This window comes from Micromys minutus (assembly GCF_963924665.1).
Source record: "Micromys minutus genome assembly, chromosome: 33".
NCBI lineage: Eukaryota > Metazoa > Chordata > Mammalia > Rodentia > Muridae > Micromys > Micromys minutus.
Genome location: NC_137968.1, coordinates 21,103,595 through 21,118,886, shown reverse-complemented (window position 1 = coordinate 21,118,886; position 15,292 = coordinate 21,103,595). Strand labels below are relative to the sequence as shown.

General features: G+C 41.7%; 1 protein-coding gene and 1 pseudogene across 3 annotated transcripts in view; one reads left to right on the top strand and one right to left on the bottom strand.

The window, feature by feature from the left end:
- TBC1D31 (TBC1 domain family member 31) overlaps nt 1-15,292 on the bottom strand; it is a gene marked incomplete at its 5' end in the record, with an annotated part of 48,293 nt that overhangs the window by 25,372 nt on the left and 7,629 nt on the right. For both annotated transcript variants that reach the window (XM_080909440.1, XM_080909441.1), the window contains 4 exons: nt 1,599-1,758; nt 2,661-2,812; nt 10,885-11,063; nt 13,870-13,985. In XM_080909440.1, the coding sequence (XP_080765566.1) occupies nt 1,599-1,758; nt 2,661-2,812; nt 10,885-11,063; nt 13,870-13,985 (607 nt within the window). The remainder of the gene's footprint in view (nt 1-1,598; nt 1,759-2,660; nt 2,813-10,884; nt 11,064-13,869; nt 13,986-15,292) is intronic.
- On the top strand, nt 14,074-14,273 carry LOC308414253 (small nuclear ribonucleoprotein G-like; annotated as a pseudogene). The gene has a single exon. The product of its transcript is annotated as a small nuclear ribonucleoprotein G-like (transcript).

Genomic DNA, 15,292 nt, shown 5'->3' with positions numbered 1-15,292 from the left:
CCACATGTTCCATATTCCTTCAGGAAACTATCTCAACTCTGGGATTCTTGTCCTATAGATAGGATGTGAAAAATGACATTTGCAAAAATGTCGTCATCCTGCAAGGCATGATTTATAACAGAAAAGGACTAAGACTAGATTAAATGCCCAATGACAGAGGGCGAGTTTAAAGAGAAATATGAAATATAAAGTCACGAAAGAGAACGACATTTTGTACTGATCATAATTATAGAATAATCTCCAGATTAAGAAAACAGGTGTAGGGCTGGAGAGATGGCTCAGTGGTTAAGAGTACTGACCGTTCTTCCAGAGGTCCTGAGTTCAATTCCCATGAACCATATGGTGGCTCACAACCATCTATAATGAGATCCATGCCCCCTCTCTGTATACATAAAATAAATAATAAATGTTTTTTTTAAAAAAAAAAAAAAGAAAAAAAAAAAAAAGAAAACAGGTGTAAGGCTGTGTGTACAGAGAAAACATATCGTATGTAACAACAGCAGTTACAGGAGGAGTGAACACCCAGACCACAGGAAACAGGGTGAGGCCTACCACCAGTGCCCATTTGTACGTTTTACATTTCCAGCCATAGGAACACATCAACAACTGAGAAATCTTAAATGAGACAGATACCAACATGCTTACACATTGCATGTGCGTGTATGTATGAAACCACATGAAATGTGTTGAATTTAACTTTGAAATTCATCACTATGATTGTCAATGTAAAATAAGTAAACAATTATTTGTCAGTAATATTAAAAAAGTAACACAGGTTTTGAATTCTTTTTTTCAACTCCAGATTCTTCACTAAACAGTTTTAGATTCGAGCCGGTCGTGCTGTTAGTTATGCTGAGAGCTGATGAAGACACAGGTGACAGAGCTGAGGCAGGTGCCACGGGACACAGGTGACAGAGCTGAGGCAGGTGCCACGGGACACAGGTGACAGAGCTGAGGCAGGTGCCACAGGACACAGGTGACAGAGCTGAGGCAGGTGCCACGGGACACAGGTGACAGAGCTGAGACAGGTGCCACGGGACACGGGTGACAGAGCTGAGGCAGGTACCACGGGACATGGGTGACAGAGCTGAGGCAGGTACCACAGGACACAGGTGACAGAGCTGAGGCAGGTACCACGGGACACGGGTGACAGAGCTGAGGCAGGTGCCACGGGGCACAGGTGACAGAGCTGAGGCAGGTGCCACAGGACACAGGTGACAGAGCTGAGGCAGGTGCCACGGGGCACAGGTGACAGAGCTGAGGCAGGTGCCACGGGTCACAGGTGACAGAGCTGAGGCAGGTGCCACAGGACACAGGTGACAGAGCTGAGGCAGGTACCACAGGACACGGGTGACAGAGCTGAGGCAGGTACCACAGGACACAGGTGACAGAGCTGAGGCAAGTGCCACGGGGCACAGGTGACAGAGCTGAGGCAGGTACCACAGGACACGGGTGACAGAGGTGAGGCAGGTACCACGGGCCTGTGTGGATGGAAATGGCTGACGCTGTCAAAGAATAAGGATTACTGCAGGAGAGAAGTGCATGAACAACAGAGCCAACACAGGCCTGGAAGTGGGGGCTTGCTCTCTGTCACTAACCTGATTGGAACCAGCATCAAAGCTATCAGGCAGGAATTCCAGATGGCGAACGGCTCGGACCTTTGAAGGCATCTGAATGATTCTGAAGAGCTGTGTGGCCTCCAAGCACCACAGATGTAGGTGATTGGATTTGCCTCCAGCAGCCAAGATTCGGCCATCTCTACATTTAAAAAGCAAAACCCAACAGTGAGGAGACGAGGCCAGCTTAGCTGCTTATGCTGCAGAGCTTCCTGTGAGGGTAAACTCCAGTCATGCTGACCATAGGCACCTTTGGTGTGTGTGTGTGTGTGTGTGTGTGTGTGTGTGTGTGTGTGTGTGTGAGGTTTATAAAGAATGAACAGTACAATCCCGAGTCCCCTGTCATGTAGGGTTTCAAGCCATCATTTCCCAGCACTTTAGAGAATGAGCTGCTGACTGCAGGACTGGAGCAATCTGGGACACTTAGTTACGACAGACTAAGTGTTTGCAGATGAGAGAACCAGCGTAACTTTTTAAAACTCCTGCTTGAAATTTCCCAACTAAGTTCAGGAGTTTGAAAAGATTAATGATGAAAAAAAAATAATTCAATGGCCATCTTTGGAAGACGCCAATAAACTATTGCTTTAAGAACTGGTTTATTTTATTTTTTTTAATTTATTTTTAAAAACTGGTTTTAGAAAGAAAAAAAAGGAGCACTTGTTACTTTGTAAAAATTTGATAATAACAGTGTGGCTATGTTCCCAAAAATAGCCCTAATTTTCAGAAATACACTCTGGAATATTTCCCAATGAAATGATACATGTAAGCATTGCTCCTAAACAATGCAGCAGAGAAAGAAACAGAGACAGAAACAGGACGAGAATTAGCTGACAACTGCTAGAGCTGGTGAGTCCTTAGAGTTCACGCATTTCTCCATTTTTATGTGAACCTTAAAAGTCTGCACAATAAAGTAAAAGTAAAGCCAAAGTAAAACAAATGGTCTGCAGGTCATGTCTAAAGCTGAAGGACGTTTTTTCTCAAAATACCGAATGGAAATTCAGATTTTTGAAAACAGAAACTAAATTCCTTGAAAATGTTCGTTACCTGGTCACAGCAAACACTTTGTATAAGACGTTAGAGCCTTCAGGTGGACCTGCCAATTGGTATTTGCAAAATAGAGTGTCACATTCCCAGGCGAAGATGGAGTTGTCTTTAAAACAGCTCAGGATGGTGTTACTTAACGGTAGGAAGAAAACCTGGGACAGAAAAGGTTGGTTACCTTTCACTGAAGTCCACATGGTCCTCTCAAATTTAAAATTATACACAATCATTTTCTCCTTTTTAAACTGATCTTCTGAACTAGAGAAAATATGATTTAATGTATGATAACATAAGTATTTTATAAGCTATAATAAACAAGTAATAAAGCCTTCAACTATAAACAATCGAATACATTGATGAGGCTGTACACAAATTCTAAGTGATAATACAAAATCTGTCACCTTATATTAAAAATTCAGAGGAAAATTAGATACCTTTGTATCATGTTTTATAACTAATGAACATATTTAAATACATATACAAATTACACGTGTATTTATGGATTATACAATCATCTGCCTATTGTCCCATAAATGTAATGAAGATGAAAAATTTGCATCACCTCGTAGGCATGCTGCAAAGCTGTAGCAGAGCTCACTCCTCAAATGTCTGTGGTGAAGCTGGGTAAACAAGCCTGCATTGCCGTTGTGTTGAGTGTAAAGCAACAGCGTACAGGGCCTAACTCGGTAATAACGATGGGTTCCGGTTCATACGTCTCCTCCACTGCAGACTGTAATCTCCCACTTTATTTAAGTATGCCGACTCATACTAGCAACAGCTTCAGACACCTCATGCTCACCCGTTTCTTCACTACACAGGAAGTTCCACAGGGTAACTGACCTGCACCATCTAGATTCTAACAATGTTACCATGCTCACACAACCAAACTGTTCAACAAAACACACCCATGTGTTCAGGGACCACAACTCTATATTCATATGGACAGTGGTGGTGCACACCGTTAATCCCAGCACTCTGACGCAGAGACAGGTGGATCTCTGTGAGTTTGCAGAGTGAGGATACACAGTGAAACTCAGAAAACAAACAAGCAAACAAAGAAACAAGCAAGAGAGTTCTGTGGGAATACTTAAAAGTGAGGACAGTTATAAATAGTGTGTATACAAGTAAAATGAAAGTGTGTATCAAACCACGGTTTATTAGAGATTTAACTAATGGAGAACTATGGGTGAAATTCATTGATACCAAGGCTGAAAATAGCATCTTTTATTCCATTTCCTATTTTTCTGTTACGTAAGCTTTAATCAATGCTTCCGCTTGAATACAAAAATTAGCCAGGGCCTGGGATGTGGTTGTGGCTCAGCAGTAGAGTGATCGTGGGGCATGCCAGAGGCTCAGTTCTACATAGCACCTCAAACAGAAACCAAACACTGAAACTCATCACTGGCAGCCTCAAGACAACTCTCTCGATCTATCTTCACAAAAACACAGATACACACACACACACACACACACACACACACACACACACACACACACGAACAAAGCGTATGAAACACTAGTTAAAATTATCCAGTCCAGGCCACTGATGGTAAGTAATAAGACATAATAAAGGCTAACCAGAGTAGGTAAGATGTAAGACACCAACACAGCCGGCAGGGCCCAGTCCACACTTGTGCTCAGCTCACACTGGACCTTTTGTTGTGACTCACTCTATGAGATTTATAACACGGAGTTACAGAAGGAATCTGCAACAAACATATTACAATCCATAATGAATGTACTAAGACACTTTCAAAACCGGTGTCAAAAAGTGACTTCAGAAAATTCTTATTTTAATTAGCAGTCATTTTTTCCCCCAGAAAAGTAATAAAGTTTATTCCTACTGGGAGAAGCAAAGGCTTAAAAGCTAATGAGCATCAACTGCTATTTTAGGTGAATAGCTGTGATAAGATTATTGCCTGCATGATTATTCATTACCAGATTTGTGATTTTAATTGCTAGATTTTAATGATTATAAAATTGTTCCTAATGAAACATGTCATTATTATTTAGATAATGTCATCTCCTGACAACATTAAGTACTTAGAAAAAAAATTTTAAAAAATTTACAAAATGCACGGGTGGTGGGAGGAGGACATGAGCTCAAGGGGCTAGACTTGTTCTTGTGGAGTAGAATTCTAAGCTTCCTGGATTTGCCATTTTCTGTTGCCATGACAAAATGCTGTTGGCTGAGTAGTCTGTAAGGAAACAGTGTATTTAGCTCCCAGTTGTGACTGCTTGCTCCTGCTTGGCTCCAGTTAGAGTGGCTACATCACCAGGCAGCACTGCAGAGGCGGAGGGAGCGATCACAGAGACTCCAGGGGCAATGCTTCCTTGCCTTTTCTCTAACGTTATCACCTTTCCCCTTCCCTTCTTTTCTCAGGGTTTCTCAGCACACTGAACCCTCTGAGGGTAAAACAAGTTAAAGCTACACACCCACTCGGCCAGACCTGGAACACATTTCCAGGAAGAGCACCCTCAGCAGGCAAGCACATCCAACTCAGCATTTTCTGGCCAGTTTCGGGAGGCGTGTGAGCTCTTACTCTCTTACCGAATTAAAGAACTCAGGCCTTCTCTGTGGGCAGAATTTCAAATACCATGAGCAACGCTCTGTTTGAAAAACTAAAATAAGACAGAAGCAAAGGCGGAGATGGTGACACACCCTATAGTCCCAGAGCACAGAGGCTGAGGCAGGAGATTAAGTTCAGAACAGCCTGGGATAAAAATGAGAGCTCATTTCACTACGAAACCAAAACCAGAACAACAGAAATCAAGGCTGGTGACCGTAACAAAGTGAAGGGCGGTGCATAATTTCACAGACACAAGGGTGCTCACTGTGCACAGACTTGACAGGCAATAACCTTCTTTATGAGACATTTTGTGACAGAGGTCATAAAGTATTTTTTCACAGATAGATGAACAAAAGTCATCACAAATACAAGGATATATTCCTCAAGTCCTGACTGAGAAATGAAAGTCCTACCACTCACTGTCACAAGAACCACAAGTTCATCTGAAGAGGTACAATTGGTTAAGCTCTTGTTAAGTGGAATCTTTATTAATGGCAAAACAGACTCTCAAAGAAACTTTGGGTCTTTCACTATAAAGTTAATTTCCTAGCAGCACTGTAAATCTGAAACGTGTCCCATTCTGGTTTTGTGTGACAGGTTCCAATTAAATCACAACATAGTGCTATGCACAGCTTTGCAGTAAGACAGGTTTGGATCCCACTGGAACCACTTTATAAGCTATTTGACACTGGATGAGCTACTTAATGGTTTGAAGTTCAGTGTTTCCTTTTGAAAAGCAATTTGCCTTTTAGGATTAGGATGAGACATGACTACAAAGCCAGTCCTGGTGGAGCACGTTCTCAGGACCTTCAAGCTCTAGAGCAGTGGCAGCTGTTGTCATATTCTGCCGTAAAAAGGGAGGAAGGAGGAAAGGGGTGAGTTAGGGGCACACAAGACGAGGCGCTCAAAACTGCCGTCTATCACTGCCCAGTTCTGTTTAGTTAGGATGAGACTGCCCCCTAAGTTTCCAGGACTGGTTTTGAATTCTAAATTCTCCAAAGAATTGACTCTGTGGGTAAACGCACCTGCTACCAAGCCTGATCACCGTTCAGTCCTGGGACCCACTTGGTGGAAGAAAATTGTTCTCTGAGCTCCATACGGATGCCATGGCATGCTTGTGTATGTGAGCACACACACACACAATAAATGCATAAACGCACAAGCTATTTTTAAAATATAGCATTATGTATTTTTTAGAAAGTCCCCCTGCCTCAGCCGAGAGCACAGTGTACATCACTGTGCCTGGCTGACTTTTTGCATTGCTTCTATACTAATACACAATGCAGTGGAGCGACATTTGGAGTGAGAGGCATTAGTTCCTCAGCAGAACACCAGCCTAACACATGGCCCTGGGTTCATTTCCCACCCCATTCCACCTCCCCAAAAGAACCAACAACACCAAGAACAACAAAAGACACTGTGAAATTAAGGATCCACAGCCACTGTTCTGGATGTCGTAGGAGTGGCGATGTCTCAGAGTTAGTGTCATTACCAACTGGAGAAGGTTCTGTAACATGATACCCTAACAGCAGAGAGCATCCTTAGACACATCTGAGCTTTAGGTTACAGCCAGCTCAGTTCAGACTGGGTGTCCAGGTAAGCAAGGTCAGGTCATACTTTGCAAAAAACTGAGTTAGCTCCTTCTGTGTTTGAATGTTAATAAAGAATTATATACCTGGGCTGGAGAGATGGCTCAGCAGTCAAGAGCACTGATTACTCTTCCAGAGGTCCTAAGTTCAATTCCCAGCAACCACATGGTGGGTCACAACCATCTGTAATGAGATCTGATGCCCTCTTCTGGTTTCTGAAGACAGCTACAGTGTACTCATATATAATAAATAAATAAATATATCTTAAAAATTATATATCTACAGTTAAAAAAAACATTACTATCTTATGTTTAGGACACATTTTAGAGAACACGTCTAGGGCTCAGGGTGCAGCACAGTTGGTAGGGAGCTTGCCACCAAGCATAAAGCCATGGTTTCAAACTCCTTCATGGCATAAACTGGGCATGGTGGCACATGCCTGTAAGTCCCAGCAAACAGGAGGCAGAGACAGGAAAATCAGAAATTCATCAGTTACATAGTGAGTTCAAGGTGAGCCTGGGCTACATTAACCTGCCTCAGATAGATAGATGATAGATAGATAGATAGATAGACAGACAGACAGACAGACAGATAGATAGACAGATGGATGACAGGTAGCAGTTTTCCTAAGCACTTCATAGGTGTCCTGCATGCATTATCACTGTAAGTCCTGAAGTCACCGCTGAGGTAGGTGCTGCTACTGTTTTCCTCTTCCACTGGGTAAAATACCTTGTGGAGAAGATTACGAGGAATCTACTCAAGCCTTTAGACTACCTTCTTGCTTATGAGAAACAGAACAGAAAAGCAGTTTTATTTTAAAGACTGGGTTACAGTTAGTTTCCTTTTCTAACACTGTGCACAGGAGCAGAGACTATTTCGCTATCTGTAGATTTATGTTAAGGCGATACATGATTGGACGGGGGAGAGATAGTTGGAGAAAGGCCGAGAAGCAGAAGTGGAGGCAGGAGGCGGAGAGAAGATTGGGAGGAAAAAAATAATGATGAGCTTGAGAAGGATGATCTAGATCCAGGTGGACTTAATTGGTGATAGGTAGATATGAATATTTTTAAGGGATTCTGTGGGTCTTTTTTATCTCATATAGAACGGCAGTCTGTATCTTTGTTTGTTGGATGTAGAGGGCTTGTGGATTGAGAATTTAGTATATAAACCTGCTTGAAAAGCTACCGGGCTTGGGAGTCATGCTTGTGCTGGGCGGTCGCATCCACCTGAGACAGAAACAACAGGGTGGTGGAGTGAACTGCGCCTGGGCTCTCAGAGGCGGCCTGGAGCACCAAGTGGTGTGGAGACCGAATGTGTGCGCTCAGCTCCTCACTAGAGCTGCGTCCGCTGAGTGAGACCGTGGGGACCGATAAAAGGTTAAGCCATCCTTTTAATATTTACTGCAGCTATCTCCAAATTATGCATAGACCAGGAGTAAAGAATATTTCTACTTATTTTATATAGCCCTGGATGACTTGCAACGGCTCTGCAGAAAGTCCTATGGCCTCCTGAGTGCTCAGATTGCTGGCATATGCTGCATACCAGGCTGTTTACATTGTTAAACAGTTGTAAGGGCTGTCCAGTTTTGGTTTTGTATATTAAGTTTTGTGCACGTGTGTGCATGCACATATGTGACAGCACACATAGTCTTTTTTTTTAATAGTTTGCTGGTAACTTACAGACTACAGTGTTCTATTACTTTACAATATTTTCACAAATACGCACCACAGCACATTAATATATGTTAATATTATATATTAATGTAATCAATATATATATATATATATATATATATGTTATATCCTCATACTAAAACCTGGAGGCATTTTGAACTGACTATGAGTGAGCAGGCAATGTCCTCACTGGGAGCCACGGTAAGAGGAGCAGAAGGCTTCCTCTCACTGCTCTGCAACCATCTCCACAGAGGGCTCAACTCCCACTTCTCTCTCTGCTTTGGGATTTAAAATTCAATTTCAGTGCTAAAGCAATTAAAGAGGAGAAGACCTACTAAGACATTTGGTCTACGTCCCTAACGAATACTTGGCTACAACTTCTATTTTCTTTTTAATTATTAAAAGCACACTAAAGAACTCTGGGATTTCCATGGAGACCATATGATAAATTTTTGGTTGACATGCATTAGTAGCTGCTTATATTAATAATGAAGAAAGTAAAGGCAATATCACATTACAACGTAGCCTAAATAAAGCAATCTCACTGGAGACACAGACACTTCTGAAAATAGTAATTAGCTAACCAGAGGGGGAAAAAATAAACTCTAAAAACAAAATAAGTGAATCTCTTAAAGAAACTATAATACATGGAATACTAGTGATTAAAAGGAACCTAAACACATAAAACAGGCCATATATAAAGTATTAACAAATAGTTTAATTTATGACTTTTATAAGAGACAATACCAAACCACAGGAGAAAAGTATCAGAAATATCTATGAAAGGATATGATTACTGAGCAGTGGAGAAAACGATGTATACTGAAAAGCAGCTATCTATGTTTATGACACTATACATTGAGAAAAGAACATAAAGAAATATCATAAAATAAAAAAAATTCAATGTATGAGATGGTTGTGTAGAAGAATTTTAGTCCAGCTACATGGCAGTTCTTGCAAGAGATCCATCAAAGGTCTTCTAGGTATATGAGATCTGGCTGGAATGCAGACACACCACATACCTTTAATTCCTCTGCTGGAAAATCAGATACACCCGTAGTACACATCTTTAATACAGACTACGAAGGTAAGGTTAGTTTGTAGAAGGAAGCAGCCATGTTTGAAATTGATGTCTAATTGAGGGGCAGAAAAAGGGATAAATCAGAGAAAGATTTGACAGAATAAGTCAGAGATAGGATACTCCAACTCTCATGAGAACAGACAGGTTGCAGATGATGACAGAACAAGCCAGCAAATGGGAAGGAGACAGAGATTAGAACAAATTGCTAGAGGTTTTTTTTTTTTTTTTTTTCTTTTGAGGCCAAGCAGAGCAATTCAGTCAGAAGCTGAGTAAAGCTAGTTTGAATCAGTCAGCTTGGAGAGGAGTTTGGGCCTGCTGGCCAGAGTTCAGAAAGAACTAGAAAAGGTGAATTTATTCAGCAGTAAGGGTGAGTTATCCTGCCTCTGAGATGACATTTAAATCAGGTGAATAAAAGTTACTTTTACATTGTTGGCTATATCCAAATGGACTTTCCAGTTTATTTCTGCATGCTGTTATCTAGTACAGAAACACTGAATGCTAGTTTGTGTTTGAGCACGCCATTCTCCATGTAACCTTCAGTTCACGTGTTGGCCGTCACTCAGAGCTGAAGTGTTAATGACAATCACTTGAACACTGATTAATGCCCTGCTTTATTGTGGTTTCCCTCTGATTGCTGGACGTATGTCGCTTTTTTTCTCCTTGTCAACCTATTCCTTTAAAACGATGGCTTCATAGTGTTCTTTTGCTTAGGGGTGCTTTAGTTATCCAAGATCATTTATGCTTCCATATAAATGTAAATAGTGCTTTGTTTTCTTTTCTTTAAAAGGACATGAAGTTGAGGTTTGGTGGTGAAAGAAATGAGACTTGGGGATGTTGGGGGTAAAAGGGGTACATGTCAGCAATATATGTTGTTTGCATGTAAGAGATTCTTAAACAATTAATAAAAAATATTTTTAATAAATTGGTTTCACTATGCAGAAAGTTTATTCTTAGAAGAGGCCAATGCTACCAGCAAAAACCACAAGACAGCTAAGATTTACTATTTGGTTAAGATCAGATAGTTCTGAACCCAATTAATGGAAGTAACCTGGATTAGTTAAATGAATACAGTGTTGTATAATCAGCTTTGGTCAATTCCACTGAGTGGGCTTCAATACAGACTCACCTTTAGTAAGTTTTACATCAGACACTGTGCTCTGAACATAACCATCAGCAACAGTTAACCCCGACTACTCTGCCTGGGCTGTGCTATGAGAACCCAGCTACTGAAGATACAAAGACTCATTGCTATCAAACCCCTGTGAACCCTGTGACCAAGAAACCAGCGGGAGAAGCACATGCCACAGCACTGACCTTCTGTATCCCCACGGACTGGCGGATGTTCAGCTTTCTTTTCCTCTGGAAAGTATCCAAGTCCCAGAGCTGAGCTGTGTCAGAGGAAGTCGTGATGGCGTATCTTCCAGATGCGTGCACAGAAATGGAACACACTGATGATTCATGTCCTCTCATCCAGCTTACCAGTTCCTTGGTGACTGTGGTAACAGTGAAATTGTTACATCAGTAAACCTTCATTAACTGGCACACAAAACACTATACACACTATACCTGGATTGTTTCAGCTACTGGACATAAAGGGTCATCATGACATCTCCTTTATCATTTATCACGGGGGACAGTCAGTAACACACAACCATGCAAATGTCATGAGAGACCTACTGAGGACTTAAGAATAGCCTCAATGGGACACTAGAGCTTGGGTATTACCACAAGGTGACACTTTTATGTTGCAGAATGGTATATCGGGGCCTGAGTTCAAGGCTATGGTCCATACACTGGAAGAGGGGAAGTGATTAGACAGGACTAATTTACATTGTTGTAACAACCCAGACAAGAAATAGGGGCTTAAACTAAGAAAAAGGTAATGGAGAAACACCGAGCTTCTGAGCGCCAGTGGTCCTGGTTCAGTTATTCAAGCAGCTGCTGATGTGTCAAATCATGTAATAATATACAAAGAGTAACAGCTTAAGCATGTCAGGAAAGAGGGTAAATCTGATCTAAAGAATTGATATTGCCAGGCATCGTGACACATGTCACCCTGTGAGAACTTGGGAAGTTGAGGCAGGGGGATCACTATAAGCTTAAAGTCATCCTGGGCAACATAGTAAATATGAGGGCAGTTCTGACCACACAGAAAGATTCTATTTCAAAAAATAATGAAAGCCACATAATAAAAATTAAAATTGAACTTGGGGCAAACATGGTGGCATGGGTCTCTAATCTTAGCACGTGGCAGGCTAAAGCTGAGAGGTTCTGAGTTTGAAGCCTGGGCTACACAGTAAATTCCAGGCCAGAGGCTGCACAGCAAAACTGTCTAAACAAACAAACAAACAAACAAACAAACAAACGGATGTTGGGAGTGAAAACAAAGCAACAAGCTCCTCAGGGAACAGTGGCTTCCAAACACTAGCCTAATGCCTGCCATTACCCCATGCCTTCCTGACCGTCAGCAAGACGAAAGATAACATCATAGCTTTTCATTACGTTGTCCCTCTCAGCTTATAGTGGGGAAAAAGCTCCATTTTTATGACGTGCAATTCTTTTTTTTCCTGATGTTGAATAGAAAGCCGGCTAACTACGCTAGTTCTTGTCTAGAGTGGAGCCTATGAGGTCACTTCCCTGCAGGACAGCATGACAAGTGGTGTCATTGCTCAGCAGTCACACTGTTAAAGCATAATGGGTGTAGTGGCTTCTCTGTTGTTCCGAGGAGACTCAATTGCACAGAGACTTCCTGATCAATTCCAGGTTTTAAGTGCTATCAAGAAGTAGGCCAGCTGGCTGAAGAGAAACAGTCAGGGAGACTCGCCACCTTGGAGACAGTCTTGCTGTTGTGGGGTAGTGTTGTATCGTAGAGAGTAGGCGGTATGAACAGGCTTACTAACAGATGTTGTGAGGAAGCAGGATTTAGCTTCCACACAGACAGAAAGAAAGAGGTGAATAGGACGATAGCATCTAAGAAACTTAATGGAATGTGTGTTCAGTAAAATATGGAGCTCAGACAGAACAAAATAGTGGTGTCCAAGGAAGCTAGTTGTAGGCATAGAAAGACAATGTTTTAAAAAAAACTTTTGTCCCAGCAATTCTGACTAGATTTCTAGGCACTACTAAAAAGATTTCTGTTTCTGCATATTTGCAGAGAGAGTGCAGGACACAGATCAAGCTGAAATTCTGGCTGTTTTGTTTTATATAATATAAACGTGGAACCCTGGTCAAATCATTCACTGCCTCACTTTCTGCACCTGCAAAATTGTGCTGACAGCATCCATCTCAGTGAGTTCCTAGGATGAAGGTCAATTAGTGCTTAAGGTCAGAAAATAGTCCTTGGAAAAGAATAAATACAACATAATCATCTACTGTCACCATTGCTAATGTTAATCACATTTATATCTTTCTAAATATTATATACTACCAATCATTTAGTAACAAAAAATACAGTTAGGTTTGTTTTTTCACTGTGATCGAAGAGTAAGGGGTTTAAACTATAGCACTCCAGAATCCCAACATTAAAAATACATGTAATATAATATGAAATATGTGGCATTTTTGTTTGTGTTTTTTTAGAATACCTGTATAGTATGAAATTTGGCCTCAAAAGAGAGGTGTCATATTTGCACTCATGGGAGGTAATCTTTAACTCCTGGGGTTTCCCACATGGTAGGAATATCTTTATTATTCAGTTGCTCCTTAGCTACAAATAAATGGCTTCTGTTAAGGACTCAGAGTGGAGACTGGTCAGCAGGATCAGCAGTGCTGACTGGACATCATGAAGGCAGGAGGACTGGGAATGGAATCCAACCCTTTAGACAATACTTCAACCCAGGTGGTAACGGGTGATGTTACAGACAGATTGCCCTCACATCTTCACATAAGCAGTGATTCAATTAACTACGTCTGCATGCTAGAGCCTCAATTAAACTTCTTGACACCTCCTACCTCAGCAATAACTAGGAGAGTCTCAGCTTGTATGCTGGGGAGGAGGCGCATAATTCACCACTGAAGGCATGGAAGCATCCTTTTAGAAGTCTTCCAGACCCTACCCTATGCATCTCTCTTGTTGGCTGGCGCGCACGTGCGCACACACACACACACACACACACACACACACACACAATTTATATATTCTATATTAAGGCTATAGTCAGTCACAGGTACAATGCTTTCTTAAGTTCTGTGAGCAGTCTTAAATAAACTTTTCCTGAGGCTTACAGACTGGTGAGGGCATTGCAGTCTGCTGGGCTATGTGTTAGTCTGCTTCAGAAGACAAACAGGAGAACTTCTTACCTGTATCAAAACATTTAATAGAATAATCAGCTAATGCCACAAGGAACTCGGACTTCCTACGAAGATTAAAGGCCAGAGCTGTGCATGCTTGTGCTGTTCGCTGAACAAGATTAAACCTATTAAGAAATAGCTGCATTAGTATCAAAACGTCTACCAGTGCCTTCGCTGTTGTGCCGAGCCCACTGAGGAGCTGCCACGAGCAAAGCCTACCCTCCGGAACTGAAGAAGTTTATGCACAAGAAGTTATCATTGAAGTTAAACGGTGGCAGGCGTGTACAAGGAACACAGCGGGGCTTTGATCCCTTCATGAGCCTTGTGACTGGTGACCAGTGGGCCACAGAACGACATTGGGATGGTGGCCATTAAACAGCAGCATCATGTTAGAAGCCTTGGAAAGAGTCTGACCAGGGCTCCGCAATGTGCCCACATCCCTCTCCAAAGGCCTGTTTGATAGTGATGTATAATTAGGTCATGAACATTTTCATATGAAACTTTTTGCTAAATAAACTTTTGTGATACTCAGAAAAAAAAACAAAACAAAAAACAAACAACCCCCCCCCCCAAAGTCTACCAGTAATCGTAAACTTTACAGTGGTCGAGTCCTCAGAAGAAAAAATGAAACCTAGATAATGGTGGTCCAAAAGCAGACTGAAGGTCTAAGAGAACCTTGTGAATAATGAGAGCATTCCTACCACGTGCAAAATGCCAGGACTACGGTAACCTCTCGGGAACAATGCTAAGGGGGCTGAATTCTACTTCCGCAACTGGGAAGCCATTGTTAAGTTTCTGTTAACTTAGCATAGCAGAATTACAACTGGCCATATCTTTTAGGAAGATGCTTCTGGAAGTAAAGACAACTGACAGATGGAGGGACAGAGAAGAAAAGAGGGTTGTTGTGAAAGCTACTCGAGAAGACCTCACCCAGAGTCACAGGTACCAGTGACAACCCACAGGAGGGGCTGTTAAGCCCAGGAGACTCAGCATGCATTAACCACAGGCCAATAGAAAGAACAGGCGGTTCCCCAGTGTGAAATGAACATCAGAACAAGAAGCCTAGCAGAGCTGGGGGTGGCCCTGGGAGGACAGGGAGCTGAATGTGATTGGGGTACCTTAAGTGAAATGTCCAAATAATCAATAAAAATAGTATGTTTTTTTAAAAAAAGGATAGGAAGTCGAAGAGTTTGTTGTGATTGAATTAAATGTGTGGTGAGTTCTTAAGAAAGTATGACATATAATTACAATATGAAATGTTTCATTTACAGAACATTAAGCTTCTATGCTTAGGAGAAAGGGCACAAGCTTGAGAGTAGGGAATCTTAAATCTTATCTTAAAGATGCTGAGTTTAAGGCCCCTAAAAACATTCAGATCTATGAGGTCCAAAAGATATGACAAAGGCCTTAAACTTTCTAGGAGCTATGTTAT